The 26,603-nt window shown below is 31.0% G+C and overlaps 3 protein-coding genes and 1 pseudogene across 3 annotated transcripts; 2 read left to right on the plus strand and 2 right to left on the minus strand.

Moving 5' to 3' along the window:
* Positions 1-4,471: 4,471 nt before the first annotated feature.
* LOC124529967 (prostaglandin reductase 1-like) lies at positions 4,472-7,146 on the plus strand. Its single transcript, XM_047103930.1, has 2 exons — positions 4,472-4,615; positions 6,012-7,146. The coding sequence occupies exon 2, from the start codon at positions 6,040-6,042 to the stop codon at positions 7,051-7,053; it is 1,014 nt and encodes a 337-aa protein (XP_046959886.1). The 5' UTR covers positions 4,472-4,615; positions 6,012-6,039; the 3' UTR covers positions 7,054-7,146.
* Positions 7,147-9,622: 2,476 nt separating this feature from the next.
* LOC124529745 (protein HGV2) lies at positions 9,623-17,306 on the minus strand. The gene is made up of 9 exons (XM_047103647.1): positions 17,120-17,306; positions 16,345-16,520; positions 15,140-15,237; positions 14,880-15,028; positions 14,365-14,458; positions 13,508-13,633; positions 12,829-12,903; positions 12,192-12,436; positions 9,623-9,879 (listed from the first exon to the last, which is right to left on the minus strand). Exons 2-9 carry the CDS (start codon positions 16,518-16,520, stop codon positions 9,691-9,693), a joined length of 1,152 nt encoding a protein of 383 aa, XP_046959603.1. The 5' UTR covers positions 17,120-17,306; the 3' UTR covers positions 9,623-9,690.
* Positions 17,307-18,441: 1,135 nt separating this feature from the next.
* On the minus strand, positions 18,442-19,922 carry LOC124529728 (annotated as a pseudogene).
* A 1,898-nt stretch (positions 19,923-21,820) lies between these two features.
* Positions 21,821-25,355, plus strand: LOC124530108. Its single transcript, XM_047104109.1, has 4 exons — positions 21,821-22,240; positions 23,414-23,493; positions 24,448-24,610; positions 25,110-25,355. The coding sequence occupies exons 1-4, from the start codon at positions 21,910-21,912 to the stop codon at positions 25,268-25,270; spliced, it is 735 nt and encodes a 244-aa protein (XP_046960065.1). The 5' UTR covers positions 21,821-21,909; the 3' UTR covers positions 25,271-25,355.
* The last annotated feature ends 1,248 nt before the right edge of the window (positions 25,356-26,603 follow it).

The raw sequence follows: 26,603 nt of genomic DNA on the forward strand, positions 1-26,603 counted from the left end.
GTCAAAAATCACAGCCGTAGAATCTTTTCCAGAACCAAAGAATGTACATGAAGTCCGTAGTTCATAGGCTTAGCAAGTTATTTTCGAAAGTTTATCAAAAATTTTGCTATTCTCGCTAAGCCATTGACAGATCTTACTAAACAAAATGTTAAATGGAAATGGGAGCAACAGCAAAAAGAATCTATCTTAACATTAAAGCAAATGTTGGTACAACGACCAATATTAAGTATTTTCAATCCTGACTATGTTACTGAACTACATTGTGATGCATCTAAATTAGGTTTAGGAGGGAATTTTATTACAAAAGGAAAATGATAATTCTAAACTCAATGTTATAGCTTATTTTAGTCTAAGACTACAATTGACGAGGAAAAATTACATGCCTACGAGTTAGAAACCCTTGCAGTTGTTGCCTCGCTTAACCGTTTTCGTCCATACCTTATAGGTAAATCTTTTAAAATCCTTACAGACTGCAATGCCTTACGATCTACGTTCTTAAAACGAGATCTCATTCCCTGAGTTGCCCGTTGGTGGATAGCTTTTCAGGAATATGATTGCTCTATAGAGTATAGACCGGGGCATTCGATGCAACATGTTGATGCACTCAGTCGCAATCTGAATGATTTCTGGTTTCCACGAATGAAAAAATTTGTCTTTAAATACGTAAAGGCAATGTAAACAATTGCGCGTTTAGTAAGGAACCGGCGGGTCCAAAAGAGGGTTTTCTTCATAGTATTCCAAAAATTGCCATACGGTCCATATAGACCATTTAGGCCCGTTTATAAAAAGTTCTAAGGGAAATCAATATCTTTTACTAATTGTAGATGGTTTTACAAAGTATTGCATTCTTAAAGCTCTTCGCAATACAAAAACCGCACCAACGGTTTTAGCACTAAAAGATGTTTTTAGTTTATTTGGATACCCTGTCAGAATTATTTCCGATCGAGGTACGTGTTTTACTTCATCCGAATTTAAAAGGTTCTGCACAGAATACGAAGTTTCTCACATACTTAACGCGGTTTCAGTTCCAAGGGCCAACGGCCAATTGGAGCGATATAATCGGACCGTTTTAGATTCGGTTAGAACGTAAAGTAATGGGCTAGGAGAGAATAAGTGGGACCAAGTAGTAAATAAAATACAATGGGGATTAAATAATACGATTAATAAGGGAATAGGAAAAACTCCGGCAGAAGCACTATTTGGTAAACGTTTGTTAGGACAGGGAGAAGGTAATCTAGGTTATACAGTTTCCGATACGAGACAAAATGACAAAGGTTTAGAAACTATAACGAAGGAAATAAATAATTATATTGAAAAAGATCAAGAAAAACAAAGTTTGAGATTTAATAAGACAAGAAAGAAGGCTAAGGTTTACAAAATAGGTGGTTTAGTTAAAATTTTAAAAATTAATCTATCTAATGACGGTAAAAGTAGAAAACTATTACCAAAATTTACAGGACCATTTCGTATATCAAAAGTGTTAGACCATGATCGATACGAGGTTTCTAGTATTCCAGGTTCAAATATCACTAAAGGCCGGTATAGTAATGTTTGGTCAGCTGATCGTATACAGCCTTGGATAAACATGACGTCATCGACTTATAATGACGATGATGATGATGATAATGAAGGTAGTTCTGGTAGTGAACTTAGTCTTAATTAAATATTATATTATTAAATTATGGCTGAACTTAATAAATATGAATTTGTATAATTTTAACGAATGTAAACCCAACACAAATTGTAACAGATTATATTTTATTTATCTGGTTTGTAAAAAATAATTTAAATTTTTTATTTTTATATATTAATTTGACGCGTGTAAGAACATTCATAATGTTACGGAGTATGAAATTAAATATTAAATATATATATATATATATATATATATATATATATATATATATATATATATATATGGCCGAATGTTAGAAATAATTCTTTATGCTAATACATTTATATTATAATTATATAATTAATAAACTCATATTTTTTTAGTGTATCCGTTTTCGTAAGTGAAAAACCTGAAAAAATAAATATTATACTTTCTACTGGCGTATTTAATACTTTCAAGTTTTTGACTTACATATATAAACGGCACGCTTAATCTATCCATATTAAGAAAAATTTGTTAGTCTACATCGGCTTCACTTAAAATCAAATAATAAATAAAAAATTTAACGAAAAGAACCGGCTCCAAATATAAAAATAATTACGTTATATGATCGTAAATCGAATTTTAAGTAGCCTAATATTTTTCATTTCATTTTACTTAGCTCTATATAATACTCTAAAAAATATGTTGAATACGCAATTATTTTTGTTACTTTTTAGTGCATATTCATTTGTTTTAAAGTAGTGTTTTGTTTGAAGTCGGTTTTTCTTTTTGTTAAAATTTTTATATTACTATTATTTACACTATGGAATTAAAGAGGCTTAAATAGAAAATAAAAAAGTAAGTTTAATGCTATTAAATTGAATAAAGGAGTTTGAGTTTGAGATTACTAACTTATTTTATACAATTTTATTAACACATTCAGACGATGTTTTATTTAATTGAAATAAAAAGGTCATGTTTTTGATTTTATACACAAGAATAATTTTAATTATATTATGGCTTTACCCAATGATGTTGTAGTAAACAGATATGTTATTAACGCGCAAAAAGTGAAGACTAGAAAACGTCCTAATTGGGACGTTTGCCTTTAGTCGTTTTACGTAGTAATACGTTATAATACATCATAATTACGTAGTAATACGTTTTGCGTAATTAAAACATCTAGTTATCCCTTTTACTTATTGTTTTTATCAAGCTATCCTTTTTACTTTTAACGAAATGTAAAAATAAACGGTCCCCGGCGCGGCACACTTTTTTCTATTGTAAAGTATGGATATAACATATCTGTTTATTAGAATATCATTGGGCTTTACCTATAAACATTGCTCAATTGTTAATAAGTTTATCTATGTTGTCTACTTTTAATGAATTAAAATTAATGTATAGGTACTCTATTCCAATGAAAATAGGAAACAACTAAAACATACCGTAATTTTCAATATTACAAGTGTTTTGTTGATAAGTCCACTATATGATTTACTACAAACAGTTCTTCATTAATATATCTTCATTTGTAATACAATAATATTTCACTTAACTACGTAAATCCACTTTAATTTTACTTCCAAAATAACGTAACAGATTTGCCGACATTCAAATCGCCATTTTTCGGTGAACGAACAGTTAAAATGGCGGCCTCGTTTAAGGATGTTCGCTAAACGATGGAGAATGAATAAATTTATACAGATAAAAAATAAATTATTATAGTTTTAACCTACATTTTAGACATACATTTTAATGTATATTTATTTACTTGGTTATAATATGGAATATTAAATAGTTGTGAAATAATTTAAAAAGTTAACTAATGTTTGATAAAAATGATATTATTTTATATTTTTTAATATTTAATAAAATTATAAGCATGTTTCTTTGACTTATCACTGAAAATAACTGCCTGTTTACAAGTTAATAAGGTTATTTGCGAATAATGAGAATCCAAATCAAAACTAACGAAACAATTTTTATTTAAGACCAAAAATACTGCTATCTAAAAATTTGAATATGTACCTTATTTGCAATTTATATAAAAAATATTTAAAAAATAATATATAATTACACTTAAAACCTAAAAAAAATATATATTGTTCCTTAGCATTCATTATCCAGTTACTCAATAATTTTCTCCTCACTAGCGTAACTCAAATATCATGTCAATTCAAGGTAAAAGTTGTTTATTTATCTTTTCTCCTATTCGCATTGGAATAGACTATAGATTAATCTTTAGGCTAACTCAAAACACCAAGTCTTCCAGAAATCATAAGCATAGTAGATGAAAAAAAAATTAAGCAAAATCAATGAATATCTAGTAATTTTAAACTACATAAAAGAAAGATTACAAAAACCTTAGGTATTTCTCTTAATAACGCTATTTTTGTTCAACACAAATCAGGCATCGCGAAAAAAAACAATGTTCAGCCGTTTTAATGTGATTATTTTGTTAATTTAAAGGTTTTTCTTCTTCGTGCGGTTTTCTTCGCATTTTTAAGGACATTTATTGATTCTCTAAAACACACGATATTTTTATAATATACTTATATGGTATGTATATAATTTTAGTAACGACTAATTTATAATAATATCTGTGAATGTCGGTACCCAATGTCGGTATGTTCTCAACTATTTCTTAATGATTAAATACAAAAGTTGACTCCGTAATATTTAAATAATTACATATATATTGTAGAAGTAAAAATATTTACACACGTAACTAATCATGTAGCTATTTTTTTACTTCTACGACTATCATTCATTTTACTGTCGGAAACGAGAAGTCACTATGAGAATTTACATACTACATTTTAAATGACACAGATGATATAAAATGGTACAAAATTGTGAGCGCATCGGAAACGACTGGCGACGTTTTAAAGGCCAGTAGGGCCAACGGCATTATTTCACACATAAAAAAGACCGCATCGGACAAATGGTCAGTCTGAGCCAGATCGCGGAATCAGTGACTCGTGTATATAACGTGATAGTTGAACGTCTAAAAAGGTAAATGAATAATATTTATTAAATAATTTTGAATCATTTAATAATAGAGTTATAAGACAGCAAATATACACAATATCATTAATTTGTGTAAAATCTAATTGTATTAGTATCTTTTATCTTAATCTATAATCCCGGTTTGTATTTTGTGACTTTGTAATACCCGGCGGCCGGCGTATTTAGATATCACACAGTGGGAAAATATTTGGTTTTAACTTTGACCTTGACGGATCTTGTTTATTTTTTCGGTGTGTGGTGTTAGTTTTAGATCTATACAACATAATATTATTTACATAACTAATAATAACTTGATGTCTAAGAAGTTAATATAATTGAAACTAGTAAAACAATTATTTTTATTTTATATTACACTTTAAAAATATATAGGTAGGTATTGTTATCCACTTGTAAGGTAGATACTTTACTTGCCTTACCACAAGTGTGTATCGTATTGTGTTGTAATAAACGAAGCTGATTATCATTTAAGTGGTTGTCAAGAGGTACATATACCTAAGTAACATTAATAGTTTTCATTTTAAAAACTAACATGGTACTAGTACACCGTGTAGCCTGTATTTTCGTTAGGTACAATTAAATTATAAATTTGTAACCAACGAACTTCTAGAATTTCGTGATTTTTCCAGAAAGTTCTTTGGGTCATTCTATAATATATCAATAATTTATTAGCCAAACACGAGAGACGAGAGACCAATAAACAACTTCGAAATCGAATTCTTGTCATAACATTGGTCAGGGAACTCGAATAATCTATTCTGTTCATTATGGTTTTGAGAGTTGGTACATTAAATTATAATTAATAATAATAGATTACACGTAACTATACATTTAACTATAACTATATAATCGAAGTTACGATAAGTAGAATTCTAGATCCATGTAATGAAATTCGAACAACACGCCAACGTCTAAACAGTGGTTTTATTGTGATAATTACCAATGACGACAGACCAATTATTTACAGGATGTAAATTGTTCTACTGTCAGGTGAACACCTTGGCCCAATATATACTGCCTTTGATATATGTTGGCCCAATATACCAATGTTGAATTAAAAATAATCAAAATAAGTAATGTGACCAATGACGACACACCGCTTATTTACAGGATGTAAATTGTTGTACTGTTGGGTGAACACTGAACACATTGGCCCAATATATTTCTCTCTTTATCGATATATTTCGGCCCAATATCAATGTTGAATTTAAAATAATCAAAATAAATAATGTAGGTACATTACTATTAATGTAATTATAATTATTTTAATCCCTCTCGTTAGGTTACATTTAACTACATTAAAACTAATCATTAATTATGTCTTAATTATGTTAACATAGTCATGTGAAAAATGTCTAATCAATAACTTTTACTTTTTTTTCAGTGCTGATTAAATTAAAAATCATATCATCATGGTGAAAGCAAGAAAATATGTTGTTAAAAAATACTTCGAAGGCGTACCAAAAAGGTCTGATTATGAATTAGTAGAATACGAACTGCCACCTCTGAAAGATGGCGAAGTTTTGGTAAAAACAGAATGGGTCAGCGTGGACCCGTACTTGCGTGCCTACAATCGGAATAACCCGGTGCCGTACGACCAATTTAGTTTTCAAGTTGGTATTGTTGAACAATCCAATGACTCTAACTATCCCGTAGGAACCAGAATTGTAACCCATAAAGGGTGGTGTGACTATACAGTTGTAAATACCGCAAAAAGTTTACCGGATAATTTTTTAGAAGTCACTTATAAGTTACCAGATTTACAAGGCTTGTCCCCGTCGATAGGTATTGGTGCAGTTGGAATGCCTGGAATTACGGCTTATTTTGGATTTTTGGAAATTTGCCAGCCCAAAGCTGGAGAAACTGTAGTTGTAACCGGTGCAGCAGGAGCAGTAGGTTCTATAGTCGGACAAATTGCTAAAATCAAAGGATGTAAAGTCATCGGTTTCGCTGGATCGGACGATAAAGTAGAATGGTTGGAGAAGGAACTCGGATTCGACAAAGCCATTAATTATAAGACCGCCGATGTCCAGAAGGAGCTTAAGGCTGCTGCGCCTAAGGGAGTGGATTGTTACTTTGATAACGTTGGCGGTGAAATTAGCAGTTTAATTATAGGTCAGATGAATAAAGGAGGAAGGGTATCTGTTTGCGGCAGCATTAGCGCATACAATGCGGATCCAACACAAACACCAAAAGCTACGATTTTACAACCATCTATCGTTTTTAAAGAGCTTAAGATAGAAGGATTTATTGTCAGTAGATGGCTCAACCGTTGGCCTGAGGCTATCACACAGCTGATTACCTGGATAAAGATGGGTCAATTAAAACCAGCGGAGCATGTGACAGTCGGTTTTGACAAAATTTTCGACGCATTCGTTGGAATGTTAGCTGGAGAAAACACTGGAAAGGCTGTCGTTAAAGTTTAAGGTATTTTACAATGGTATTAAAAGTAACATATATAAAAGTATTTTAATATCAGTTATGCATGTTAATTCAAATAAATATATTTTTAATTGAAATATTTCGTATTTATTTCATCAACTTAATGTAAGGGACATTACACTTAATGTAAGGGACATTACACAGTCAACACACATTATCAGTACACTACTGTTAAACACAATTACATAGAAAGTAAATAAAGATGATTTACTATTACATGTCCAAATAGTTTCTATAACTTATTATCTATATTATTACTACTATTAAGTTTATAAGTCCACAATAAGTATTATTCAATATATGTATACCTTATTATTACGCCAAAGCAACATAATTTAGACACGCTTCTAATTTAAATATAACTAAGGAAAAACAATAAGATTGAGTTAAATACATTTAAAAAAAAGACGATCATTACATAATATAATTAAGCTATATTTTATCATTAATATACAAGGTTTTATTTATATATCTTCGCTTGTATTATTAAAGTTAGGTATTTAATTATTTTACAAGATATTTTATTATTTATCCATACTATCCATTTAATCAGTAACAAAACAGTAAAAGCCTGTTAATGTTCCACTGGGCAAATGGTCCCTTCTCCCTTTTGAAAAGAGGGTTTGAAGTTTGGATCGAAGTTTGCTCGTTACGTCACTTATAACCGATGGAGCATCACAGCATCATCATCATCATCTTACCATCAGTAACCAAAAAATACTATTCAATGGATTTTTAATTAATCATCGATTTTTTTATGGTGAGAATTCAATAGACATATGATGTATATGTATTCATTATAATATCTGCAAGCTAGTTGACTAGTTTAGAATTTTGTGTGTTAAATGTACAAGAATATAAATAAAACAAACAATTAATTACCAAATAAATGGTGGATTTAATTAAACAAAATAATTATTGATTTCTTAATTAAAACTTAACCTATGATTACATAAAATGAAACACTAGTTACTAGATCACTAACTTATTTTATACGATTTTATTTCCACATTGAGATGTTTTATTAAACTGATACAAAAAGGTCATGTTTTTGTTTTTTACACTAGAATAATTTCAATTATTTTGAGGCTTTACCTATAGATATTGATGAGCGGTTGATAAGTTTAATAATGTTATCTTGTTTTAATTAATTAAAATTACTATTGTTAGAAAGAGATAAAATGTAACTCAACATCCACTAAACAATATTTTTAAGGAGAAATATAGAAAAATACTATTTACTGTAATCGCAATAAAATGAATGTCTTATGCTCTCAAAGAACAACTAGGATAGGAACCACAAGAAACTCCTATGATCGTTAGTTACAAAAACATTTCACAGAACAGTTGATAAGGCATCATATGGAAGATAATAATCATACCAGTCTATAAATACAACATTCTAACAATAAAATTTAAATTAAAGTCTTTAAGCCATACTCAGATATTTGTCTGCATGAGATAATTGTGCATATATCTTTTTAACTTTAGTCAACACAAATTTTATTAAAAATACTATTTTTAAATTAATAACTTATGAAGATTCGTTAGAAAAAAGTTCAATGACCCCTGTTTGAATCGATGTATCTTGAGTGTTTAAAGAAACAAATGTTGAAGACAAATTATAATTTAAAGCACAAATGTATTTAGTTCAAAAAATATGTCCAGTGAGATATTGAAGGTTATTTTACCATTAATGCTGTATCATTAGTCAAACAATAATAATATTATATTATTATGTAATAAAAATTATAAATAGAAACAAGAAAAAAACATCGCCATTTAACATCAGTATAGAGACCATGAAAACTAACATGTAATTACGTTCAAACAGGAAAAATATTCGTCAAATGATGAATAAAGGTTTTTAATTATAAAATTTAATTCTTTAACCCTTTATGTAAGGTCAAAACAGCTCTGCGACATAACAGCACGCGATTCGATTTCTCACAATATTATACGACACCAGACCATCGCTTTTTTTTTCGAAATCTATTATCCAAAGGTAGAACTTTTTTCAGTTTTTTTTTTTAAATAAATAACACTGGACATAGGTCGCAATTGATTGACAGTATTTGCTTGTATTGTTACATTATAAACTTTGATATAATCTCGTCCCTTGCCGGAGCTTACGATTCGTATAACGGTTGTAGAATGGAAAATAAAGTAATCTCTCACTTTGTTGATGAATTTGAATATGAGTTTTGAAACTATTATTATTCCGATCGTCTGAAAACTGTCCTCTGCAAATTCATACAGGTATTATTTTAATATCATAAAACATAATAGGACTTCTTTTACCAAAACAGCAACACTATATTTTTTCAACTATTTTTTCCAGATTATTAATTGCATTTTTGTACCGAATGACTTTTTTTTGTGAATGCAATAAATAAAGCGATTCACATGAAGTCATTTGAAGTCTGGCTATTTTTGTAAAGTTCCTCGAAATTTCTTCAATAGTGTTAATATACTTGCGTGACATTCTTTATTGATAAAAAAATATTATAAATAATATTACAATACAAGAAACTATTACAGCTCAATCCCTTAACACAACAAAGAACACGTGACATCTGACCGGGGGGGGGGGGGTCACAGAGTTCGCACAGGCATCACATTCACGTGTTGATCCTCTTGGAAGCCGATGTGTCCTCGTCACTGTTCTTTCGTTTCCTCTTGATGAGGTGTGAGATGTCGGAGGGCGCCGCCTTTGGTGCGGAGGGCTTGCTGGGTGCGGCGCCGGGGCCGCCGCTCGACGAACCCTCGCCGTTTGACGGGCAGAGTGTTTCACGAACCCTTTTTATCATCTGAAATAATCGTCAATTATACTTCAGTGTGATGTCACAAATATGCATGACACTGTTAGAAATATATCAATTAGTGAAAAGTAGTAAATTTTGTCTACGCCTAAATCATTGTCTTTAAGTTATTTAAGTTCTTTTTTTATTTGTAAAAACTTTCTAATTAATTGTACTGGAGTACTAGTTTTTAAATATATTTATAGTAATATGTAGACTTATGGCAATCTTAGCTGGATTATACTAATACCTACTAATCATTAATTGTGAAAATACGTGACAAGTATGAATAAATTCCTTTGTATATTAGACATATATTTTAACAGTTAATTAAATTTTAAAATTATAATTTTTATATTATAAATTAACGCAATTATTATTCACATGGACATAAACCGATGGTATTTCTACGAAAATCGACGAAACGGCATTTTACACTTTGGTGTAATACTCTTTATAATTTCCTTGAAATCACTAGATGCGTACATTAACTTTCTTTTTTAATCGTTATTATTTCGAACGCTTCTGTAATCTTGTTCTAAAACCAAACATTAATCTTTGTCTACAGCACAAATTGTATGTATGTAGCGGATGGCCATCTTAGTTACTGCAAACACATTAAGCGAGACGTTTCAACATCGGTGATATTTTTCTTACCACAAATGACATAGAGATTAGCCTAATGAATTCGTTTATAAGGAGGCATAGCAACATTGCATTTGCTGACACAACTAGATCTATATGCATATATTAGATATCTTATTTGTATGGTTTGTTTATTAAAGATACATAAACAGACATTTCACTTACGTATGATTATAATTTATCAGTATATAAGTGAAAGAAAACATCATAAGAAAACATGCATAGTGATATTGTATGACGCATTTGTATCTACAAATAACTCTCGTCTAACAGATCCAATATAGTTTATTGCTAGGCACTATCGCGCATCATAAATGATGATTGCGGGTTCGAACCCCGCTGAATCATTATGGACTTATATTTCATCTCTTACTCGGCATTGAAGTAAAATCTGTATGTGTCTAATTACAATGAAACACTGTCTCATATATAATCACCAATTTGCATTGAAGCATCATGGTTTAGTAGCCTTCAAAACTATTCCTCAAAAAGGGAGGTCAACAGATTAATCACTAAATCATTAAGTAAGGTAAGGGTAACTATTAGTAGTATAGTATAGTAGGTAGGTTAGACAACTTAATGGATAAGAAAGATAGTGGATGAATGGTAGATTTTCTCTTCGACACACTGACAAAAATAGTATATGATCAAGCAAATGATGATGATAAAACAAACATCAATGGCCATTATACAAAGCAATTTCACCACATGGCCATTAATGTGCTGAGGACATATGAAATAACACACACTAGTTAATTTCAATTTATCTTTATTTTTTTTAAAAAATCGTGTAAAGCGATACAAAAATGGCCTTGTGGTAGAAACGCTTATCAAAATTAAAACATAATACAATATAAACTTAAACGCTACGAGTATCATAAATGCAACATGAGATTCTAAGGCACTAATTACTAACTATTCAATACTGATAATGGACAGTCGAAATACATTAATATCACCATTAATTAAGGTTCATTTTGGCTTTTTGAATTTAGGAACTAGGATTACTTATCCTAAGAGTTGTTCTTTTAAATCCGGTTACTATATTGTTATTTAATTATTTTCTAGTCTCATGTCAATCACAATATCACTAGGTAAAATACTGTTTCATTAATATAGGAACCGGACATTACTAAATAATTCTAATGGAATGGCTCAATTCTACAATTAATATGGTATACATTAAATTGTTAATGCATTAATAATAATAAGTTTGATTGCTTTATTCGATAATATTCGTGGATAAAATAGACATTGTAATAAACCTGTTTGCTTACTGTTTACAAATGTAACTTATTACATTTTGTCTTTGATATAGATATATTGGAAACTATGAGATTGATTTTGTTTTAACTACATAAGTATCTGATGTAATCTTGAGAATAGTTAACGATAAGGGGCATGCTTATTGGCAAAGTTAATAGACATAGTTAAAAGACTATTTGTGGTTGTTGTTGCTGTTGTTGTTTGCAACAAACAACAACAAGTCACCAAAAATGTTGTATAGTGTATGAACAACATTTTTATATAAAATAATACTAGGCAAGATATACTACACTAGTTGAGAGTTAGATATATCGTTACTAAGCAACATTAACAATACACTGATTCTTCTCCTTTAAGATCATGTTCCTAAGCATATTTCTAGTAGCTTCAACGCAATCACACGGTCTTACCTCTGCCTTATAGTCCATCATGTCTTGTATTTTCTCTTGTATTTCTGGAAGAAGTCCCTTCAATTCCTTTAGTTCATCTTCAACGGAATAGAACGGATCAGCTATTGAATATTTCTTAACGGTAGCATCTTCGGCCACTGCACTCGGGTTTTCTAATGTTTTGATACGAGATTCTAGAATGTTCGCCGCATTTTTAAAGTGCGTTATTGCGTCCTCGAAATTGGATGCGAGGGAATTGGCGAGGCCTGGAAAATATTTCATTTATTTAAAAACAGTATATTATATTTTGTTATTGTATTATATTGATTTAATTTAATAGAAGCAGCAACATTGCTGAGGAAATCTCTTTCACGCTTTGTAAGAAAGTAAGTAGGAAGCAGAAGACGAGATTTATAAGCACTTTTAAAGGTTGAATGTATAAGAATGTACATGTAAATTATGTAAGCTAATATTATAAATGCGAAAGTAACTCTTTCTATCTAATTTATGTTTCTCTTGCTCTTTCACAGCCCTAATCGAACTGAATATAATGAAATTTGATAAGAAAGCTCGACAGCTAGTAATATATAATTATATATTTGAATCCTATGACTTCAAAGTTTATAGTTTGTACATGTCAATAGATAGCAAAACTTACCAATCTGATAATGAGTTTCTGCTATACGCCGGTCGTCACTTCGGTATAATTCCTTTTGAATTTCAAGACAGCTGACTGAAATAAAATTATAAATGGTAAAATACATGCATTGGTAACATAAATGTTTTGGGGTATTAATATATTTCATGTAAGTGAGTAATTTATATCACCAAAGCAACATCCCACAACATTATTTTTAGGTGAAACATTATTACTTAGTATTTTAATATTGTAAGTCAGTCAGTGTAATTATACCATATTTTTCTGCTACAGAATATCAATAGTTCAATAGTTTAAGCGCTGCCTAGCTTTGTAAAAAGTTGCAGGATCATCCTGAAACTTTGGGCTACTATCCTCCTAGAGCTCTAAGCTTAATTGGAGAGGTATGTAGGAACATTAGAATACCTTGAAATAGGAATTTCCTTTTTTTCGCTATTGGGTTTGCGGACGACCTTTGAGCCACCTCATAGTAAGTGGTCACTAACGACCATAGACAATGGCTTTTTAAGAAATATTTACCATTTCTTTCATCGCCAATGCACCACCCGGAACACAACAATACCAAGTACTGTATGTTTGGTAGAATATCAGTTGAGTGGGTGGATCCTACCCAGACTGGATTGCACAAAGTCGTACTACCAAGTAAAAATTTGCTAATTTTTAAAAAAAGAATCCTCACCCATATCCAAGACAGCCTTGTCGTAAGTCTCGCTCTCGAGCGCCACCTCTCCCAGTGCGAGATGTGCGTCTGCCAGCTGCGCACGCGCCGTCGAGCCGCGCTTCTGTAGGATGCTGCGTGACAGCTCTGAAATGACACGGAATCCTCAGTAAGGGAAAGCAAGGGAAAACTGCTATGTGTATGTAAAGTAAAGTAAAGTAGTAAAGTAACAGCCTGTTCATTTCCCACTGCTGAGATAAGGCCTCCTCTTCCATTAAGGAGAGGGTTTGGAACGTATTCCACCACGCTGTTCCAATGCGGGTTGGTGGAATGCACATGTGGCAGAATTTCGATGAAATTAGACACATGCAGGTTTCCTTACGATGTTTTCCTTCACCGCCGAGCACGAGATGAATTATAAACACAAATTAAGCACATATATATAGTGGTGCTTGCCTGGGTTTGAACCCGCAATCATCGGTTAAGATACACGCGTTCTAACCACTGGGCCATCTCAGTGTATGTATATACCCAAAATCTAGATGGGTGGTTTTATATTTAAATATACGGACATCTTACGTCATGTTTAAGTTGTTCAATATTGATAAAAAATTATCGACTAAAATATTTATCTTATAACCACTGGAATATATTTTAACTATTCATATGCAATATATGTACCATTAATAGTCCTTTTACTAATGTATATAATTAATAGGTATTATTACACACACTTGATATGATTTAAACATATTTACAAGAATGAATTATCAATTGTATAGTTGTCAAAAAATACTTTATGTCTTTCCTTATCAATTGTTTTCATTAAAATCTTCCTCAACACATAATAATAATTATTAAATACAATAATTACATACCAAGCATTTCCCAGGCCAATTGTAAGTTGTCAACATCTTCTTCATTATCCAAATTAGCAATTGATTCATCATTTTGGTCACCATTGGATGTACCCTGATAACATAAATAGTTTTTCTTTTACTGTCTTAAGTTAGAATTATCATAAAATTTGTTACAATTTAAGAAAAAATCTAAAAAGAAATGTAAGGAAAGTAATTTATTGCTTATATGTGAGAAAAAATACCCTAGATAAACAGATAAATGACAGTTAACTTAGACAAAATATATATGTAGTATATCTAATATCTATATGTTGAAGGAAGTAATAATATAGTATATGTTTATTGTTGTTTGTGTGATGCATATGTATATCGAAAATAGTTAACACATTTGTTGTAATCAGTAAGAGTGACAGTGCTGCAACTACTAATAGCAATATCAAGGAAATTGTTTTGTTGATGTTATATATTTTGTCTCCTTCAATAGCTACTTTGGTTGTCAGCGCTGATTGATGCTACTAATATTAAAAACATACCGGTTTTTCCTCAATTTCAGCCGTACTACTTGCAACTTCTTCATCCTTTGTAGTTGATTCTGCTTCAATCTTTTCAACTTTTTCGTTTGGCATTTCTACGTCTTGCTCATTTTCTTTTGGTGCCTCTTCTCCATTTTCACCATTTTCTTCTATAATTCAACATTATACTTAATCATAATTATAAATACATTAAAGCATTAACTCATTGACTTAATTATCATGTTTCAACTTTTACATCAGTTAAAATAGATCAGCATTACCTTCATTTTCCTCTTCTTCTTCATTATTAGCTCCTGGAACACCGCCTCCGAGAACTCCACTTTCTTCCCTTGACAGACCAAGCAAGGCTTTGCCGTACCTTCAATATACAAAAGGTATAAATATTTTTTTTTATGTTTTTTAATTATTATGTTTCTTTCTTTTTTAAATATAATTTGAGTAATTGTTGTCACTTGTTAAACGAAAAGTAGTACTTGATTATTTAGTCTTTGGGTCTGGTCAATAGTTTCTATTACTAGAAACCGCAGTGTTAAAAGACCTGTGGGAATAGCTCAAGGCAGCATGGAATAAGGGATGCTAGAAGGATGGGAAACTGCCATCTCAGAAATTAATTAAAACAAAAGAGGTTCATAGATGTATCATGCAAGATTATTATCTAATCAAAGGACTTCACTTAATCTTTATCTTAATATAAGTTTAGTGATTTTATTTTATTGGAGGCACTGATTAGTTACCATTACTATGCAATTATTACTTTTATTTAAAATTTGCAAAATTTTTATGGTGTATTATTATATACGTATAATTGAATTAAAATTTTTGAAATATTTTATTTGGTAGTCTCGCTTAACACTACTTGTGGAACTAAATTTATTGTTATTGTGAAAACAATTTGATGTAAATATTAAATATTCAAATTGTCATTATTTAGGAAGTTTTCATTTTTGACAAGATTGCAGATGACTTTTACTATATTGTTAAGTTGTTTATGTAGTTATCATTAAGATAAAAAAAATGTGAAATGTGCTTGTTCACATTTAGTCAATATAGAACTGAGGTTTTCGCCATTTAAATTAATAATATTTAACATTTGTCATTGGACGGAACCCTTCAATCAAACACTACTTATTATATATTTGACATGTATAGATAGAATGGGAGTACAAAAGGATTATTTATAAAATATAATATTCATTCAATTAATAATATGCAAGCAATGGATTTTTTGGTATATTTTGAGAAGATTAATATTTTTGTGAAGAGATACAGAATTGGTAATAATTAAATATATAATTATTATACAATCTACTTGTATCATAAATTTAGTTCACAGTAATGTTATATATTTCAGTCTATATTATACTATTTGGTGTACTTTTTATCTTTAGAAGTTGTTCAATATGTCAAATTCTTCTTAAAATATATTTATAAATACAATATTATGCTGTTTCATCACAAGTCTCACCATAAATAAGCTTCAGCACATTCATCTGCTACATCCCCATGGGTTTTAGCTAGCAGTTCACAGGCCTTCGCTAATGATTCTGTTGCTGCATTGTAGTCTCTCACAGCCAGGTGTCGCCTTCCTGCAGCTAATAATTCTTCAGCAGATGATGTGGTCACTTCTGGTACCTCAGCCATCTTAAAATAAATATTTAGTTTATCTTTTGACTAGCTACTCTAGGATATAACAAAAACGGGTCTATACTGCATTTTACTATAAACTATAGGCTAGCTGATCACAGGTTATTGTATTGATACAATATCATAGATAAAGATCTTTGATCTATATTCTATTTATAGTTATTAATGTATTTTATAAAGTAAATAAAAACGTTAGTAGAACTGATGTAACTGAAATTTAGCAATATTCTATTTATTTAAATAAGTCAAGTTTTAAAAAATATGGTAAGTAGTATGAAACAAAAAGGGAAAGCGTTTTTAAAAGTATAATGAAATAGTATTGGTTATAAAGAAATACATTTTAACAAAGCATCTATACCGGCAATTTATATTAACGGTCATTTTGACATTTATACAAATAAATCATACGAAGCCACGTGCACGTTTACAGTTTTATTCTATGTTTCATTAATTACAAACGAGAGCTAAACATGTTTTTAAGCCTATACATTATAAGAAATATACGCGAAATACTCAAAATGTAACGATCTTGTGTCATACGTTGCAAGTGTGGCACGAAATCAACAGATGTTTTACAAGTTTTCTGTTGTACTTACTGTATTTTGATAATGATATGATGAAAAGCTTCAAATATTTGACCTTAATTACAAATATACTATTAAGAAAATTTAAAAAGAATGTAATTTTAAGTACAAAATGAGTACAGTCACCGTGTGAATATAAAATTATAGAATGTATATAACTGCTCTGTATCGGATTGAGAATGAAGTATCTAAAGCCAGTGTTGACACTCCGTAGTACTTCTAGTTTGCTTAAGCACAAAATTGCCAATCAAAAAAATAGTTATGAAGATCAATTTATTTGTCAGAAATAATGTCGATTCTATTATAAAATTATTTGAAAATCCTTAAAAGTTGTCTACTATGCTGTTTTAAAGCATACATATTTTATAGAAGTATGGCGTCTTCAGTAACTTATTTGTTTTAGTCTTCAAATTACAAACACTTATAATATTAATTATTAAAACCCAGCGATGCAATGTAATTTTAAGTTATGGAATAGTACATACCTTATGAATTCAAACGCTGAGGTAATATAACTCTAATTTTAAAATTGAAATATTATATGTTTTACATTATAAAATTTAAATGAACCTACCACAATAAATCTCTTTTATAGTTGAAATTTATAAAATAAAGTGTAATTGTAGTTTCCGTAACTAATAAAAAAATATTTATCTTACGATTTAAAAAAATAATGTTCTGTATCGATACCTTGTTCTCCTATTGATATTTTTCGTCACGTTACATCCCTAGTTGAAATATTGTCTAAGTACATATATTTTTTTTAAGCCTTGGAGAATTTTCGACAATCTACTTTAAATTAAAATAAAATCAGATGATTATATTGAACCTTATTAATCTACCATATCGTAGACCGTAGTAATACTTATAAGTACCTGCGGTGACAATGTATAGGTGGTATTTTAAGGTATTTGTTATAAATGAGCGTCACTTTAACATAATTATGCTAGATATTTACCGTATACCTTATTTATTTATTTATAATATCAAACTGTATACAAACCATTGCAGGACGGTGTAAATCATCGGTCAATTTTGTTTCTTAAATTAAATATTTTTACGTTATATGATGAACTATAATTAAATGATTATTATACATTATTTTATGTTTAATGTACTTGTATCAAACAGTTAATCAGTTACTGGAATAACATAATTGAAATACCGAGATACAAGGGCTATTTTTGAAAATTTTAGTTATATCGTGTTCATTAATTGTAATTACAAAATGTAATTACAATTAACAAAAATTGTAATTAATATTTAACGTGATATGGTGTTTTTGATATAGGAAAGTATATATTTTTATGAAGTTGGTATTTAATAAAACAATATTTAAATATTTTGTTTGGTCTTTATTTAAACCTTCACCACGGCTTTACCAAAGTTATCTCCAGACATCATTCTCGTAAATGCTTCGAACAGATTATCGAAACCATATGTTACATGTTCTGGAGTTTTCAACTGTCCGTTTTTTATCCAGGCAGTTAATTGGTCAAATGCTTCAGACCAACGATCAAACCTTTCCCAAATCATAAAACCTTCAATTTTAAGTTCATTAAAAATTATAGGTATTTGTGTAATCGTTGCTTTGGGCATTTGTGACGGATCCGCGTTATATGCGCTGATGCTCCCACAAACGGCGACTCTTCCCTTTTTATTCATTTGAGCCATAATTGTGCTGCTTATTTCACCACCTACATTATCGAAATAACAGTCTACACCGTCAGGAGCAGCTGATTTAAGTGCAGTTTGAACGTCGACAGTTTTATAATTTAAAGCTTTATCGAAGCCGAGTTCTATTTCTAACCAATTCACTTTATTGTCAGAGCCAGCAAAACCAATTACTTTGCAGCCTTTGATTTTAGCGATCTGTCCTACTATGGAGCCTACAGCACCTGCAGCACCAGTCACTACTACGGTTTCACCTTTTTTAGGCTTGCAAATTTCAAGGAAAGCCAAATATGCCGTCGCTCCAGGCATTCCAAGGGCACCAATACCCAAAGAAGGCGAGAGTCCTTTCAAATCTTGTAATTTATAAAGAATATCATTAGGTATGTCTTTTACTGACGCCTTCTTATCGCTCACAATAGTATAATCACATCAGCCTTTATGCGTGACAACTCTAGTCCCTACCGGATAGTTTGGGTCCAGCGATTCTTGAACTATCCCGATTTGGAAACTAAATTGATCGTAAGGTACCTCATACATCCGATTGTATGCTCGTAGATACGGGTCGATGCTGATCCATTCGGCTTTAAGCAAAATCTCACCATTCTTTAGTGAAGGCAATTCGTATTCCACGATCTTGTAGTCAGAAATCTTAGGAATTCCGTCGAAGTACTTTTCCACGACGTACTTTCGTGCTTTGACCATGTTGGGAACACTGTAAGCATTATAAATAAATTATAAATGGAAACAAGAAAAACAAGTATAATAATAATAGAATTATAAATCTTTATTACTACATCTGAGACCGGTGAAAAATTATTATTGCATGAAAGATAAATAGTCTTTATAATATTATATAATATGTATATGATATTCAACCAGACTATTAGTAAAAAACAGATAGAGAATCAAGAGGATGATCAAAGCTTCATCAAAATTCCCCTTCTATTAAACAGATGTAGAGTGGTTATCAATAATTGATACTTAAAATATAATTTAAAAGTTTTATTGTATGCATATAATCGTACTTACCTTTTAATTGACTCGTAGATAAACGTTAAAATGAACAAGACATGTGGCCTCTCAGTCGGTCTGATAGCGTATGCATTTAAATCCGTAAAAAAATATTTATATTAGCGAGCGTCGGGAGCACTCGATTAAAAATAAAAAATATCAATATATTTTATTTGAATACCAATCGCCAGCTAAAGAAACTAGTTGATTAAATTACCTCATTAAGTACTCTTTAGATATCGATAATACCTAATTAAAAATATTTATATTACATTTGAAAGTAAGTTAAACCAAAAAATACAGACTAGTATTATAAAAATAAGACTAGTATTACAAAAAATACAGACTATATAAAAATACAGTAGTATTTATAAGTAAATACTTATTACGAGATAACATTAAGGTGTGATGGTAGGTGAAATTTAACATTAAAGATTTCTAAAACGAATGGCTACATATACATATATAATAGCAATATTTTAACAATGACTTGTTATTTTGTATTGATTAAATAAGAGTTTCCTTTTCAATCAAAAATTATCAAGCCAGTGTAAGAAAACCTTCGTCAATTATCAAATTTATTCCTTTATCGATTTTTAAACTCTTAGTACCTTTTGAATCTAAACATCAAATAATCGACATACTGATCACACGAAAATAGATCTAAAGGTGACGAACCTTTTCTTACGCTGACTGTACTTAACATCGTAAGGCGACCATTAGACACTTGGTTTAACGTTAAGTTTTGCGATAACTACTGTTCAAATAGGTATGTCTGATGTTCAACATTTGGTGTCATGATTCATTTTGTATAGAATTAGTATTATGAAAAGGTTGATGACCTTTTCGTTTTATTAATTCACTTTTTACGCGATAAGTCGAGATAAATATTACGATTACTTATTTGATTTTGAATGGAAATGTACTATTTATTATATATTTGTGATAAGGCTTTGTGTAAGCCCGTCTGGGTAGGTACCACCCACTCATCATATATTCTACCGACAAACAACAGTACTTACTTTGGTTGTCTTCCGGATGTGAGGGCGAGTGAGCCAGTGTAACTTACAGGCCCAGGAACATAACCTCAGTTACCAAGGTTGGTGGCCCCTTTTTTTTTGGGCGGTAGAATATATCATGAGAGGGTGGGACTTACCCATGTGGGCTTACAAAGAGGTCTAACATTAAGTAATCTAAAGATTGTTATTTTATTTCGCGAGGTCTAAACATCAGCAGGTACTATCCTTGGTTCATTCACAACACTCCTTAGTTCAATCACTATGAAAGCCGACTTTGCTAGGATCGAAGACCTTTTAAAATAATTCACACTTAACAGGAGCAGGGACTTCTAAACTGTTCTTTAACTACATTTTAACTTTAATAAAAAATAATAATCAGGTTGATGTATGAAAGAAAAGAGTCGAGATGGCCTAGTGGTTAGAACGCGTGCATCTTAACCGATGATTGCGGGTTCAAGCCCAGGAAAGCACCACTGAATATATATATGCTTAGTTTGTGTTTGTAATTCATCTCGTGCTCGGCAGTAAAGGAAAACATCGTGAGGAAACCTGCATGTGTCTTATTTCATATAAATTCTGTCACATGTGTATTCCACCAACCCGTATTGGAACAGCGTCGTGAAATATGTTCCAAACCTTCTCCTCAAAGCGAGAGGAGTGGGAAAACAGGCTGTTATTGTTGTTGTTTGTTGTTGTTGTATGAAAAAAAAATTGTAATGGTAGAATTTTATTAAAAGTTTACCTTTGTTTCTGGGACCATAATGATTTTTGGCCATATATGTATGTTTATTTTTTAATATAAAGAACAAATATAAATGAACCCAAAAGTCGCACGGTCAATTCTGATCCCTTGAGCTATTATCGCCTAATAAAAGATTATTAAGGAATATTATTAAATCCTTATTGCCTATAGTATTCTTTAAGAAAAAACAGTACGTTGATATAACTCTTTGCAGAAGACATTTTTAATCTGCATCAATAACACAATAATTTTCAAATGTATCAATAGTCAAAATATCTGTGTGATAATATTTTTTTTGATAAATTATTTATGAAGCAATAACTAATTGAAATAAGCAATTCAATAGAATAGTTAATATGGCAACTGGTGATTCTCCTAATGAACCAAAGCGAATTCCTTATTCCGGATTCAGGATACCTCTTATAGGCGCTCTGATAGATTACACGAAGACAAGTTTCCAATACATGAGGTGTAAATCGTTTGATAGAGACGAGACGCTTAATGTCAAAACCTCTGGATCAAAACTCTCAGCTTCATTTCTGGCACTAGTATGTCTCTTATTGGGTTTAGTTTGCAACGTGAAATTCGAAGTAGTAACTTTTGACGAAGAACCTTTGGCAAATGACCTGCATTTTGTCTTGATGAGTAAAGACGATAGACTTTATATTGATGATATAGACGTTTCAAGTAAGTTCTATTTTGCATATAATAATAGGTTATTTGATAATTCGAAAAATAATGTGTTATTTATTGTAAATTGTATATATATTATCAGTTTAAAAATCGTTATTTATTAACGAAAGTTGAAAATAATAGTTAATTTAGTCAAACATCCATAAATAAAAATGCATTGTTAATTTGATATTTTTCGGCGCGTATGTGCTGTGCTATAAATAAAGAAAATAAAACTTTTCCTAAAGGTTCCTTAACCTCTACTAAAAATATAAAACGGATTTTAAAAACCAGTCATATACAGCTTATAGTCTAAATCCTATAAATTTTATGTAAATAATATGTAAACGGAGTTCGCATATTTTACGATTTATTTAAAATAGTTTGTCGAAATTGATTCGAGTGCATTGCATTGACTCGTTATAATTTATATAGTAAAATAACACACACAAACACACATTCAAAATTACATATAAAGTTGTCCTGGTCAATTTCGGTCACACAAAATCTCAAGGGAGACTAGAACTATGCAGCACATATTGAAGTGCACAAGTCTTATCTATAAAACGGCAACTCTGACCAAACACAGGTCATATATGCCTAATGCCCTATACGCCTAACCTACTAGTTTACATGTTTTCCAAGGGACAGGAATGTACACACTACCAACCTCCTGACTCCGGGCTGATACTGAGTATTGATATAAAAGGACGTTTTGTTAGTCAAACTTGGGTTTTGAACCCACGATCACGAGATCTGTGGCCTTCTATTTATCCAGTAGACAACTTTCTCAAATATATACTTAAATTAAGAAATGTACACAGCCTCGTCTTTAAAATTTTATCTCTATAGCGAATATAGAATTTAGATAGCACTAGATTGTGTATGAAACATTACACTAACTATAATTATACTCGCATATCTATACATAAAATAAAATTGGAGTGTCTGTTTGTAATATGTAGTATTAAAATAGAACTTTTTTACTCAATGCATATGTATGTATACACGGTACATATACCAAAATAACATTTATTACAATTTTTATAGGTCTGTCTGTCTGTTTGTTCCGGCTAATCTCTGGAACGGCTGGACCGATTTTTGACGGGACTTTCACGTATGTCTAGTTTAAGATAAATGCAAATGTTTCAATTATTAACTATACATACTTTTTATCTTATCTTCAAGGAGTGATGCTGTGTATTGAAGCATCCGATACTCTTCTCTTACTAATCAGTTGCCTTCTCATATGGAATTCATCTAAAGTGGTAATTTTTAATTGTAATGAATTAATTATATCGGCCTAGTAGATACATAATAATTTAAAAATCAATCGGTTCGAAACTTCATTCATACTTATCGAAGAACCCTGTGAAATCTCGTCTGGGTGGTCATTTATGATCAGCTGCTCATTTATGAGCCAATAACAAACTTTAGAATTCGTTTTTCGTGTTTGAACGTAGAGCTGTGAATTGTTATTTATATATCCATTAAGCCAGAGTTGAAGCCAGATTGAAGATGACCACTTACTATCAGTCTATGTGCTTCCTTGTGTCAAATCAATGAAGCATCTAAAGAACGATTATCGCAAAATTAGCGATGGAAAATTCTCATTAGTTTTTGTCTGGTTATGAATTTGAAAAAGAACGAATGACAACCAATGAATGCGAAAGTAACTCCTTCTGTTACTTCTTCACCCTTAAGCCACTGGACCGATTCAGATTAAATTTAGTCTCGCCTTTAGTATCAGTCTCAGGAAAGAAAAAAGGCTTCTCGTTTTAATTCACCACTTGACCGAGTAAAATGGGGGTGACAGTTTGTGTGATAAAGGTAAATTTTAATTTATAGCTAGTATTTCATAATTTGAGCTGAGATGACCCAGTGCTTAGAACGCGTGCATTTTAACCGATGATTTAGGTTTTAAACCCATGCAAGCACTAGCATATATATATGTGCTTAATTCGTGTTTATAATTCATCTCATACTCGGCGGTGAAGGAAAACATCATGAGGAAACCTGCATCTAATTTCATCGAAATTCTGGCTCATGTGCTTTCCACCAATTTCCAATGCGGGTTGCATTGGAACAGGGTGGTGGAATTTGTTCCAGACCCACTCTTCAATGGGAGAGGAGGCCTTTGCCCAGCAGTGGGTAATTTACAGACTGTTACTTTACTTTTTAATTTTATTTAATAATGTATTAAGATTGCTTTTAATCTTCAGCGTTCTCCACTTAGTGAGTATCTATTCTTACCATGGTTGGGAGCGACTCTGCGCGGTTTCTTTCTGCGTCAAGCGCCAACTGTAGGAGCATTGCTATACGTCGTGGCGGTTATTGAAGGGAACGTTAATTCTTTGTTCCTGACGGCGTTTTCTTTTCTATTTTGTAAGTTTAGTTCAATTTTGTCCTGATTGATAAGCAGTATGTTTCTTTGAGTGACAATGAGGCTCATTAAATAGATATACCTACTGACCTACTGAGTGAAGAACATTGAGAATATAATTCAATTTTTAAATTCCATACAACTGTAGAAGATAAATAAACATATTGGCGAACTATCGAATTTATTTTGAAAGACGGAAATTTATAATTCTAAATTGTTTTGCTTACCCGAATTTAAACCTAGAAGCTGAAAGTTAGTCTAGGGTCCAATACACTACTTTGTATTGGTCTATTCTGGTTTGGATGGTCAGTGAGTTAGTGTATTTACATTATTACAAAACACAACGGCACAGTACGGTCGATGATTTAGTGATCTATATTTCTTCTCTACCTTCAGATAAAGAAGTAGTAATACTCTACATTAAAATTGCCCATTTGCTCGTCTGTTTCATAGAAAGATGTTGAATTAAAATGGTGAATTCATTATATTATTATTCGATAGTGTTAGAAGCACGACTCTGGCTCGAAATTGCACGGATGGTCTGCGTACGATGGGAGAGGCGTGATACCCTCGATATGTCCCGGAACATACCATATGAAGTGGAGACCCTTTGGAGTAACGAAGATGTACAGAGCGTTGAAGTTGGGAATTATGTTTATTGACAAAGTAGTTTGTATCACACCGTTTTCCAAGGGACAGGACACACTACCAACCTCCTGACTCCGGGCTGATTGTAACTGGAATGGAACCTACTGGCAAATAAATTCATTTTTTGTTGTTTCGGAACAAAATATGATAAACTTTTTTTGATAAAATAGTGCGTTTTAATTTTTTATTTACACATCACGTTAAACACATATAGGTACATAGTTTCATGACATGTTAAAGTTAAGAAATGTTTCGTAATTTACTACAAACTACCACCAATTGTAGAAGAGGACTAATATTGGCCCTATTCAATGCCCGCAGGAATAGAATAGCGCCTCAGCTTTTTGGTCTGGTAGACCCAACTAAGTTTGATGTTAAACACATGCATTGAACACGTAATCCAATCAACCACGATACCGTGATAATTAATTACACTAAAAATAATAAAAAAAGAAGTAACGACGGTACCACAAGCACCCAGACCCAAGACAACTTAGAAAATTAATGATTTTTTTACATCGACTCAGCCGGGAATCGGACATCGGAGTGACGTACCCATGAAAAGCGGTGTACACACTACTCGACCATGGAGGTCGTCAATATAAAAGTATAGCCCATGAAACTCAGCTATCATATTTTAATTTGGCAATTTTGTCAAAATAAATTCACATTTATATGTGAATTGCAAACAACTGATAGGTACGATTATTCGTACCTATCAGTTGTTTGCAAAAGTTTGGAATACCTAGTACACATCTTGGAAAGGTTATCTTGATTTTTTTTCTTCAAGCTATCATTTTAATAATAATGTTCGTGTTAATATTTACACTTATGAAACGGCTACGCGAATATACGTTGCATTTTAAAATGTGAGTTTATGTAATGTATTTAAATGTAAATAAAAAACGAAATAATCTAAAAATATTTTTATTATATTACAATTTATTTACAAAAGTAAAAATAATTAAAAATACAAGCGATAAGTATGTATATCTAAGGATAAATCAATTATATGAAAAACTTATGTATATCCGATAAATAAATTATACAGGCCCGCTTCTTCCGTCTTCGCTTATTACAACAATTATTATTACTTATTGTAACAATCAATTATTTTGATGGCAAGAGAACTATTAAATATTCCCTTCATAATTACTATTCGATGAACACGTTAATTGCGATTATGAGGCAAAATAAAACTCGTACGATACCTTTTTACTTTAAAATTTTTGGGTAACTACATATACAATTAATGTATGATCCGTTGATATAGAGAAAAATAAAGTTTTTAAGATTAGCTTATAGTACGGCACAACTTAGATGTAGCATCGGCAAATTCAATAAAAC

This window comes from Vanessa cardui, chromosome 5 (genome assembly GCF_905220365.1).
Source record: "Vanessa cardui chromosome 5, ilVanCard2.1, whole genome shotgun sequence".
NCBI classification, from domain to species: Eukaryota; Metazoa; Arthropoda; class Insecta; order Lepidoptera; family Nymphalidae; genus Vanessa; species Vanessa cardui.

Excerpts from the sequence above, each read along its gene's own strand:
- LOC124529967 (XM_047103930.1), top strand. The coding sequence starts at position 6,040 with ATGGTGAAAGCAAGAAAATATGTTGTTAAAAAATACTTCGAAGGCGTA.
- LOC124529745 (XM_047103647.1), bottom strand. The coding sequence starts at position 16,520 with ATGGCTGAGGTACCAGAAGTGACCACATCATCTGCTGAAGAATTATTA. Across the intron at positions 12,904-13,507 it reads CAAGGCTGTCTTGGATATGG|TCAGCTGTCTTGAAATTCAA; the intron begins GTGAGGATTCTT and ends ATTTTATTTCAG. Across the intron at positions 12,437-12,828 it reads AGAAACTCATTATCAGATTG|GCCTCGCCAATTCCCTCGCA; the intron begins GTAAGTTTTGCT and ends AATATTTTCCAG.
- LOC124530108 (XM_047104109.1), top strand. The coding sequence starts at position 21,910 with ATGGCAACTGGTGATTCTCCTAATGAACCAAAGCGAATTCCTTATTCC. Across the intron at positions 22,241-23,413 it reads TGATGATATAGACGTTTCAA|GAGTGATGCTGTGTATTGAA; the intron begins GTAAGTTCTATT and ends CTTATCTTCAAG. Across the intron at positions 24,611-25,109 it reads GGCGTTTTCTTTTCTATTTT|TGTTAGAAGCACGACTCTGG; the intron begins GTAAGTTTAGTT and ends ATTATTCGATAG.